Raw genomic sequence first — 11342 nt, 5'->3', positions numbered from 1 at the left:
TTCCTTAAATCTTGTTGCATTTTTAAATAACTATATTTTCTTTTATAAAATGATTTCAATACAGTACATTCAGAAATACACATACAGAGGGAGAACAACTATATTAACAGGCTGTATGGTGTCAAATTCATGCTGAGCCCTTAATTCCTGCCAGCGCTATGCTCCGTGCCGGGAGAAGGAAGAACGGCAGAGTTCTGGACCCAAGAAACTCACAGCATGAAGTGAGAAGTGAATGAATAATTAAGACACAATGTTGAAAATGCTTTAACAGAGGGCAGAAAAAGATCAGGAGGGTGGAAGCTGGGCCTTTTGGGGACCGGGTGGACCAAAAACTTCAGTTCGCCGGACTAAGGTACCCTAGGTACCCTCCTTGGCCTCCGTACTCTGCCGGAACTTTAATGTCCTTACGCTAGCTTAGCGCCGGAAGGGAAAAGAAGATGGACCCACGCCGGAAAAATGGAGAACCCGGCGGGAAAGAGCGGGGGACTCGGGCGGAAGTCACGTTTAAGCTTGGGAAGGTGGAATTGGGCTATTTTGCTGAAGCATCTTTCCCTGGTAGCTCAGGAAGAAATTTACATTTTGACCTTTTTTCTTTTTTTTTTTAACCTTGGCTTTGGTTCACAAATTGCTGAATGGTACTTATATTCTCCGAAAATGCCCAAAGCCAAGTGCTGCCATGTGTCCATTTTGGGGTATTCGCTTTGCAGACTATTGTTCCAGTAGTCTTCAGAAAACAACTGCTCCCAGCAAAACATCCCCACAGAGGAAGACTGGAGGGGGTTTGCAAGGACATCACCAGAAAGAAGTTGCTCTGGATATAACTTCTCCTGAGGAGGAGCTTGAAGTTAGTTTTGATAAAGCAATTAGAGATGAAATAAAGGACCATTTTAGGCATTTAAAGGATGAAATTGTGAATCATTGGATAGGGCCGGAAGGCCGTCCTCTGCATGAGGTCTTGCTGGAACAAGCCAAGGTCGTCTGGCAGTTCCGTGGAAAAGAAGATTTGGATAAGTGGATAGTGACTTCTGATAAGACGATTGGAGGCAGAAGTGAAATGTTCTTGAAAATGGGAAAGAATAACCAAAGTGCACTGCTCTATGGGACTCTGAGCTCTGAGGCGCCACAAGACGGGGAGAGTAGCCAAAGTGGGTATTGTGCATTGATATCCAGGAATCCAAGGGGCTCTTTTGCGAGGAAGAGGTCTTATGATTGGTCTCAGTTCCACTCTCTGTATCTCTGAGTCCGTGGGGATGGTCGGCCTTGGATGGTGAATATCAGGGAGGACACATATCTAATCCAGAAGAAGAATCAGATGTACAGTTACTTCATGTTCACCCGTGGGGGGCCCTACTGTCAGGAGGTCAAGATTCCTTTTTCCAAATTTTTCTTCTCAAATCAAGGAAGAATCCGGGATGTCCAGGGCAAGCTTCTGCTTGACAAGATCTCTTCTATAGGATTCACCCTGGCTGATAAAGTGGATGGTCCATTCTTCCTGGAAATAGATTTTATTGGAGTATTTACAGATCCAGCTCACATAGAAGAATTTGCTTATGAAAATTCTCCAGAGCTTAGCCCAGGACTTTTTAAATAGAGAGGATCATGTGGAAGTTTTGTATTACTAAAGTAAGGGTAGTAATATCCACAATGATACAAATTAAAGTATTTCTTCAGTGGCGTCCAAAAAAAAAAAAAAAAAAGAAATACACATACAGAGAAATATACAGATGTATGTGTATATGTAGATGAAGATATATGTGAATGTTTTTATTAGATTATTAACTGCTTAGTTCATGTGCTTCATTTATTAAACTGATATTTTCATTTAAAGTTCTGTTTAGACAATTATCTCCTATTTGTTTTATTTTACTTCACAGTGGAAAGAAATTTCTAAGTATATTTTTGAAATTACATTCTAGAGTTATGCCTATCTCTTCCAAATACATTTCTTATATTAAAATTTTATTATTTCTTTTACAGTTAAAAGAAGGTTTTATAATTTTTCATAGAAACTCTTTCTATGTATATATACTAATAATTCGGACAATATGACTCTAATATCAATAATATTTTATGTAAATAATATTCAAAATGCATTCTTTCATCTTCTTTGAGAAAATATCTGAGAGGTAAACTTAATCTAATAAATATTTCTCATTGCTTTTTTAAAATTTTAAATATTACCTTTGAGTCCATTAAGTTACTAGAGAGGAATGCTTTAAGAAAATGGGGGTCTAAATGCCACATAAATTAATATTTAGATAACCATATTGCAATTTTTAATCCAATCACTGCTGTATGTGGAAATATGCCTATAGAATATGCATGTCAATAATTTAGGCTTGATTACAACTTGGGAGTAGTTGTTTCTTGGGTATAACTTGATATTTTCTCTAAAATATTTTGGTTTTGAAATTCATATCTATTAGAAACAATTTTAATTTCCTTAAAAGTATTCAAATGTCTTGGGTTCTGATAGACTTAGTTCTAGTAACTCTAAGCTGCCTATTTAGTCACTAATTTGATACAAATTACTCAGATGTAAAATCAACTTTGATAATTTAAGCAGAATAACATCAGAAAGATGTGTAAGTTTATATTAATGCATATTATAGAGGATTCAACGTCTGTGGACAGTTGGAATGCAGTATTATAGAATATTAAAGCTGGAATATATAAAATAACGTTTTTTGAACCTTTCCTTTTACCAAAATCTAAAATGGAAACTAGAGAAAATCAAAGTAACACAGTCATAGCAGCTGTAGGATTAATTAGTACAGCAGAATTTTGCTCCCAATCTATAACTTTTTTAGAGGTTAAATGTCTTTCATCACTCAGAAAGCAGAAAAATTGCACAGTTAAATATTTTATGTACAATATCTGTGAAAATCTAGAGAAATCCCTAAAGAAGTCACCTGTAATTATGTGCTTACAGACATTTCATCAAGTTGGCTCTTTATTAAAAAGCACACAAAAGTTGGTGTAAGTCCCTCACTATTTCTGGCATAGGAATTTCTTATGAGGAATTTGCCTCCTTAAATAAGATCATTGTATGTTTTTTGCTCTCACAACCTGGTATGAATAGAGTGGATATCCTCTGTTCTCTTCTCAGAGAAAACAGAAAACTATTCTAAACTTCATTTTTATGACCAATTAAATTTTAGTAATTAAGCTTTTCACCAAATCCCTTTTATCTTTTAACCCTAAGTAACATAACACTTACTGAGTATAATATAACAAATAAATTATATAAATGATTACAGCAGTAGCAATTCTAAGTCAAACGTGGTTTTAAAAAGTGGAATTATAGACTTTTCAGACATAAGCATTAAGATCATTCCTTTATCTCAGTAAGACTTAAGCAGATTGCTGGTACGAAATCTGCCTGCATTTAGTAGCACGATTTCCCAGGGTCTGGAGACTACTTAGCTTTGAAAGAGGACAAACATTGAAGTACCAACAGTATTAGCATTGATACACTCTTTTTATTTTATTGAAGAATTCCTTTTACTTTCCAAGTAACATTTCTCTTTGTTTCATAACCAGCACATTCAGAGTAGTGTTTAGATAAAAATTTCTTCACTTCAAACCAAATATATCACTTAAATCTCAACCTTTTTCCATGTTTTAATGAAATTATAAATATCTGGATTTATAAGGTTATACCTCTTTCCACTACACTTATGTCATCTCTGTGGCTTGTATTTTAGGCCACTTAGCACAGAACATCAGGGAATAATAAGGAAAATCTTAATTTGTTATGTAAATATTCAACTTGTATTACCTTCCCCACTCAATACTTGAAGCATAAAGGAAGCAAAAGGTGTGATAGAAAGAACTCCAGATTGAGCTATATTCCTCCAGAAATAATGAATTATGTTAAACATCTTCAAATGAGTTTTCCTTTATAGTGTACTTCGGAGTCTATCATCTGCCCCATATGCATTTCTTAAACTACAGATCATTCAGTGTTTAAAATTTGCCTGTAGGAATGAATGACTGTCCCAGTGATTTTTCTGTATCAGGAAATGTTGGAAAAACCTTGCTATAATGGATGGTTTTGTGGGGGGGTTTTTTGGTCATAAGCTTTTTAAATGCAACTCTCATCCCCCATATGTATCCTAATTCTGTCATTTAGCTCTCCAAGGACTTTTATGTTAGTCATCTGCACCTTGGAATATATAAAAGGTACCATTACTTCTCTTGTGGGTATTTGCATTTTGAGTCTTATATTTGATTGTGTAATTATGAAATTAAAATTTGTATTCTCTCTTAAAATTATCAGACATTAATAATCACGTAGAATTTTTTTCTTTCTTTTTTGGGGGCAGAGTGGGTGGGAGATAGGGTAAGAAGGAAACATTGAGTAATAAATTTCTGGGCTTCTGAAATTAAAAATAAATGATAAAATACAGACTGATTTTAGTGCCAGCCAATCATATTAGAAATAATACTTTTACATTTTTTTTCATTGAATAAATTGACAGCATTATTTTTGCCATATTCCAATTTTCTGCGTAACTTTACTTTTTGTTTGTTTTTTGACAGCACCGGTGTGGGAAATTGAACAGTTAACCTTGGTGTTATAACACTGCGCTCTAACAAACTAAGCTAACTAGCCAACCCTCTGCATATCTTTACAAGCAACTTTGCAGAACAGTTCTAGAAATTTAAATTACAAATGCAAGAAAGAGAGACAGCATTTGTTAGATTGCTATTTTTTGTTTTGTATAGCTTAAAGAGAGATCTCTGAACAAATTCTTCGCAATTAGTAATAAAATTCTTAAATATACAAAAGAAAAAGAAGTTTTTGAGCTCTCATTGTAACAATTCCTAACAAACCCTCCTAACAACTCATGATCAAGCTAACTATATACAAATAACAGTTTCACTGTACACCCATAAGAGATTATTGTTGCTTTTTTAGGAACAAATTCCAGGAAATATATTTGATCAATTACAAGGATAATTTTTTACTTAGAGTTACTCATCAGGGTCTTACAGAATCTAATTGTTAAACAGAGAACTAAAGGATAAGAAACTGAGTAGCAAATATATTGTGACTATATATATAGACTATGTGGTTGGTAGAGTTTATTAGATCCCCAGTAGAATAAGTTTTTTCCTTAGAACCACATTACATTTTGTGAGATAATTTTAACACTGTAGAAGAGTTGAATCTATTTCTGAGTTCAAATACATATTTCATTAAATACCACATACAAAATAGTGTCATACTGTATTTGCAAATTCCCCTTGTCATAGCAAAAGCAATGACAGAAGCTAAAACAAAAAAGATCATATGTAGATAGCTTGTCAAAGGATGAACCATCAGTTAATTCTTTCTGTAATGATTGCATTTCTATTGCATAAAAAACACAGAGCTGGTACTAGGGATGTATTGTCTGGTTTGTTTTGTGTTGTGTTTTAGCCATGAAAACAGTGATACCTGCCAAGAGATAAAATACAGTTAGCATGAGAGCTTATTTCCATTTCAAATTTTCTGGTAATGGTATTTAAAGTCACTGTAGTGGATTGAATTATGTCCTCCCCAAACTCACTGAAGATTGAATAGTATCACTCAAGTTTTATGTATTAGAAAGTTGGCCCCCACTGTGACTGTGAAGAGGGTGGCAAATCCTATTATGGCATGTTGGGAAAATAGAATAATTTAATCAGGTCCCCTTGCTTAGGTCCTGTTGGGGGTGGTATGGTGCATTCTTTGTAAATAAGTTGCTTGTGGGTGGATTAGTGCACATGAGCAGGGCCGGGACTTGGCTGGCATTGACTGTCTTGGGCATCTGCCTCCCGCGGCCCTGCTCTTCAACTTTTGGCTCCGAGGACATTTATGCTAGTTACCTACTCAGAGACCTGCATGTGAGGGGTCTGGTGACCCAGTCTGGCCTGTGAGGGGTTTGTGACCCCGTCTGGACAACGGGCTTGAGAGGTCTGTGAGCTCCAGACCCAGCCCTAGCTCAACAATTGGCCCAGTCAGCAGGATTACACGCAGGTAAAAGAGCTCGACATGGTAATTGAAAGATAGAGCCTTGAAGAGGTGACTAGATTGTAGGACCATGCCATAGTGAATGGATTAAAAATGGTGGTCAGGGGCATGGTTCTGAGGGCTTTAAAAGACGAGAGAGAGAGAGTTTTTCTCTCTCTTGTTCTCTGCTCTCTCTGCTCTGCTATTTTTCACAATGGTGATACCCAGCCATTACTGTCACCACCACCAAGGCCTTCACCAAATGTGTTCCCAGGACATTGGACTTCCCAGCCTATGCAACGGCAAGCAATAAATTTTGTTTTCTTTTCAAATTACACATTCTGTGTATTTTGTTATAAGCAACAGAGACGAACTAATACAGTCACAGTGGTATACTGAAATTATTTATAGCTCTTCAACTTCTCCTTGTGTTCAATAGACATGGTATCATTGCAAAATATATGGCCTTCCTTATCTTTTTAATCTTGAGTTTCTAGGTCAATTGTTTCCCTTTATTTCTTACTTTCTTTAACTTACCAGTGCTTACTATGTACTTGATAGATAGTGTGCCATGTATCTAGATAGTGTTCCTTGCATCTAATTTTTACTTTTAATTTTCACCAATTGTCAGGCCTTAAAAACTAACGCCACCTTAAGTGACATTACAAGCAGCACCATTTTGGGCCCACAAGGGCGTATTAACGTGGCAGCCTAAGATGGCGCTGGGAAGAAGTAGGGTGGGAGTGTATGTGGGAACCTTGCCTTAGCCCTTATTGGCCAAATACGCGCTTCCATGCTCGTGAACACTGCGTGATTGCAATAGCTAGGCATTGAGACAGGATGCATGCTCTCATAAACTTTAAGCTGACCGGAGGATGTAAAAACCTCCCTTCCCCATTTGCCTTTAAAAGCAAGTGCTTGTGTGATAATAAACGGAACTGCTCGACAGAACCCCCGCCGAGTCTGAGTGTCCTTTAACGGGCTGGTTGGGGCCAGCAGCTGTGCTCACCTCTCTTCGTGGCTCTCTTCCCCTGTCTCCTTCCAACGGGGACCAGAGGGAAAGGGGAATCTGGGCAATTCGCTCACCCACCAAAAGGGACACCTAGGGAAAGACTGATAACGAGGCTAGGGCTGTTCGGGTTGGCCAGCAACTGACCTGACAACCAATATTCTACATGTTGGTATTTTATTTTTAACTTTTTCTTATATAAAAGTTTAAACATATACAACATACATAAATATATAATATAATAAACTCCAGTGTATCCCTCACTCAGCTTTAACAATTATTAGTACGTGAGTAATATTATCTCACCCTTGCTCTTCACCCATGGTGATTTTAAACAATTCCTAGACATCATTTCATTTCATCTCTATTTTTAAATAAGTTCCTTTAAAAAGTAGGTAGTTTATGTGCTTTTATTCATACAATTGAATTGCTGTCCCAGATTCCAAGGAGGTCTTATCATCTTGATTACCTTTCATTTTTCTTTCTACAGAGCAAGCTCCTTTCATGAGCCTCATTTCACAGTACTCTCCCCTCAAGGAAGGCAGTTCTTCTTGTAGACTCTTTCAGGTAATGAATGTCATTCCTTGTGGTGCATTTCAATTGCCATCTCTCAGGTAAGAGATTATTCTCTCTCATCCATCAATTTATGTGGTACTAATATTGAATGTTGCCTTAAAATACATTTTCCAGGCAGCCTTTCTTGTCTAAAGAATAAACAGCCCCTTTCTAATTGTTATTATCTACTTTGTAAGCCAGAGCTCTCGAAATAGGAGCTGATGGGCCAAATTCAGTCCACAGATGTATTTTGTGAATTCACAGAATGCTTTAAAAAAGAAAATACACACAGTTTACAGGACACCTCTACTTCAGTTTGCCACAGTTCTCACCACACCCAACCTGTACTCTTGTTATTGTTTTGCTGCTGAATGCCTTTCATTTGGGACTGACAATGTTAATTTTTCTCTCCAGTTCAAAGAGCATCTTCAAATACGTTGTTTCATTTACTCTTCCCAACAGCCTTATAAAGCAAGTTATGATATCTCTTTTTTCCCAAAAGAGAAAAACAAAGCTTAAGTAATTTGCCCAAGAAGATGCATTTAGAGGTAAGGCCTATAACCAGTCCTTGTGATAATATCACCACACTCCTTTTCCTATTTCCTGATACCTCCTGAGCAGGCTCTATATTCAGAAAGACAATTGTTGTGGTCAAACACAACATTTTGCTTGATTTGAAACATTTTAGCTTGATTGTACTAGTTAAGCAAATTGTGAGTCAGAAAAGAAATAATGCCTGTTTTAAATCTCTGTTAGAATTGTCATTTAAATTTCAGCATTTTTTTTTTTTACCATTTCTCATTTTATAATATTACATTACCAAAGTACCTCTCATATTCTGGAGGAGTCATTCAGTATTAGAATTGTGTCAGTAATTTAGTGCTGTTAAAGAGTATGGATGCCGTTGCTTTATAGAAAACCTACTTTCTAATTTGTGGAAAGAAAGCTCCTATTGTTGCTACCTTACCAACAACTTAATTTTGGGGAGGTTTGCTTAATTTATGGGATAGGTGGAGAATAGATACAGATTGATGGATAAATAGATAGAGAGACAGATAGACAAAAAGATAATGCCGTTTCCAGGAAAGATATTATTATAGTCTTATGGTTTGAATGTTGTGTTCCCTCCAAAATTTGTATTAAAACCTAATCTCCAATGCAATAGTATTAAGAGGTGGGGCGTTTAGGAGGTGATAAAGTCATGAGGGCTCCTCCCTTCTAAACAGGATTAAGACTCTTATAAGAGTTCACACAGGATTCAGCACCCTTTTTGCCCTTTCAACCTTTCCACCATGTGAGGACATAGCTTTCTTCTCCTCTGATGCTGCAGCAAAAAAGTGCTATCTTGGAAGCAGAGAGCAGTACCCACCAGGCATTGAATCTCCAGCACCTTGATCTTGGACTTCCCAGCCTCCAGAATTGTGATAAATATGTTTCTGTTCTTTATTTACTACTTAGTATCAGGTTGTTTGTTATAGCAGCACAAATGGACTAAGACACAGTCTAATTTCACGTTAGCTTTTTTAGCATAGTTACCAAGTTTTGTTTATTTTTGCCATGGTATGCCTCCCATACCCTTTATGCACTCCCAATGTCAGGCATACATTACAGCTCATAAAAGTACCTCACACATGTTCTTTTTTTTTTTTTTTTTTTTTTTTTTTAACTAAAATGCACACAGAAATGGCAGCCATTCTAAGGTATATTTATTTCACATTTTAACATACCTAAAATCAGGATTTGCCTAGCAATCAAAGATATCTTATTATTCATTGCAATATTTCTCTTTTTTAAATGTTATCATGGTATGTTCTAGTGTCTCAGATCAAATAATATAAGGTGTTTAATTTGCATATATTTGTATCAGTGAGCATCTACTACACATTTATCGGATTTAGTCAATTCAGAAAAAAATGAAAAGGGAAAATTTGATATGGTTTGAGTAATGTAAAAAAACATTTAATCATCAAAATTTATGTCTATCTTAACTATAGCACACAACACAGTCATTCAGAGATATAGATCATACAATATTCAAGGGTTTGGCCAGTGGGTACAAAACTACAATTAAATAGGAGGAATAAGTTCTGGTGTTCTATTGAACAATAGGGTGATTATGGTTAAAGTTTAGTTTTGTATACTGTATAATATCTAGAGGGGAGGCTTTTGAATATTTTTGCCATAAAGCAATTATAAATGAGATGATGGATATATTAACTACCCTGATTCAATCATTATACAACATACATATGTATCAAAACATCAGATTGTACTCATAAATATGTACAATTACAATGTGTCAATTTAAAAATAAAGTTCATGGAAAAATAGAACTAATAGAAACTCCATTCCAGCCAGCCACCAAAAAAAAAAAAAAAGAAAGCAAAAGAAAATATAAAATTTTCCATATACTTTTTGAAGTACCTTCATATGATAAGCAACCTAGTTCACTCCCATTATGTGCATGCTGAAGCTGTTTTTTAGTATGTGCTGGAGGAAGTTATAATGCCTTAAAGGATCAAATGAATTGACGTGGTCAAGTTTACAACTTCATTCATTGTGAATCAGTTGTTATAATAACTCTCCATGGCTTAAAAAAATTAAGGCCTTCTCAGCATACTAGAGATATAAATTACCAATACTTGTGCTGTAATTAAATTTATATTTAAATAAGCTTATATGTATAGTGATGTGTACAAATCTATACTACATATAAATGGTTTTAAATAGCTTTAATAAAAACAGCTTAAGTCTTAGAGTCGTTCAATTGAAGATTTAGGGAATGTAAAGAATGACTAATCTCATCTGTTTATTTTACAGTAGAACCACCTCCCAGAGAGAGGACTTGTGATGCCCAACATCATGTAACTCCTTATTACTTTGCCTCTATCTCTTTTAAAGTCCATTGTACAATAAACACTAAAAATTGTGCAAAACTGTGGTATTTGATATGACATGAAAATATTTAGAACACATCAAGTTCTAGAGATATATAGCATCTAGGCTCCTGTAATCAGACTCTGCTGAACCACTGGAAACAATGGCAATGGAAAACACTTATCAAAGAAATGGCATGAATCCATAACATTCCTCCGAGTTAGGATGAGTTATATATTCCTTAAATATGTTCTTTATTTTCAAAACCTGTCCAATGCAAAAAGAATTATTTATCAAGTAACATAAGAGATAAAAACAATTTTGTAGCTATGTGTCTATGAGTATACCACTATTTTAATATATACTGTTAATATACATAATATATAAATACATATGTATTATTGTTTACTATTGCTGCTGTAACAGATTACCAAAAACTAACTTAGTTACTTAAAAATCGCAAATGTATTACCTTACGTTCAGAAAGTCTAAATTGTGCCTGCAGGCCTATGTTCTTTCTGGAGGCTCTAGGGGAGAATCTGTTTCCTTACCCTTCGCAACTGCTACAGGATGTCCTCATTGCTTATCTCATGGCCCCATATCAAATCATTTTTGCTCTCTGTGCCCTTGTCTTAACCTTGCATTCTTTCAAGTCAAACTCCTCCTGTGTTCCTTTTGTAAGAATACTTGTAATTATATAGGACTGACCCAGATAATCCAAAGTAATTTCCCTATCTCAAGATCCTTAACCTTATCACATCAGCAAAGTCCTTTTTGCCAAATAAGGAATATTCACAGGTTCCAAGGGACTAGGATATTCACATTCTTGAGGGGCCATTATTCAGTCTTTCTCTCCTCTCCCATCCCCTAGAGAGAGAGAGAGAGAGATCTAGAATGCAGCTTTATGCTTATGCTTCTATA

The 11342-nt window shown here is 35.6% G+C and overlaps 1 protein-coding gene across 1 annotated transcript; it reads left to right on the top strand.

Annotated features, from left to right (window-relative positions):
* Nucleotides 1–607: 607 nt before the first annotated feature.
* Nucleotides 608–1624, top strand: LOC134361705 (complex I intermediate-associated protein 30, mitochondrial-like; the record flags this gene model as incomplete). Its single annotated transcript, XM_063076702.1, is given in 1 exon segment — nt 608–1624. A coding segment is annotated over 1 exon segment (984 nt), but the record flags the coding sequence as incomplete, so codon positions are not given.
* Between the last annotated feature and the right edge of the window lie 9718 nt (nt 1625–11342).

This window comes from Cynocephalus volans, chromosome 13 (assembly GCF_027409185.1).
Source record: "Cynocephalus volans isolate mCynVol1 chromosome 13, mCynVol1.pri, whole genome shotgun sequence".
In the NCBI taxonomy this organism is placed as follows: Eukaryota; Metazoa; Chordata; class Mammalia; order Dermoptera; family Cynocephalidae; genus Cynocephalus; species Cynocephalus volans.
The sequence above is the reverse complement of the archived record's forward strand: the minus strand, read 5'-3'. Positions and strand labels throughout refer to the sequence as shown.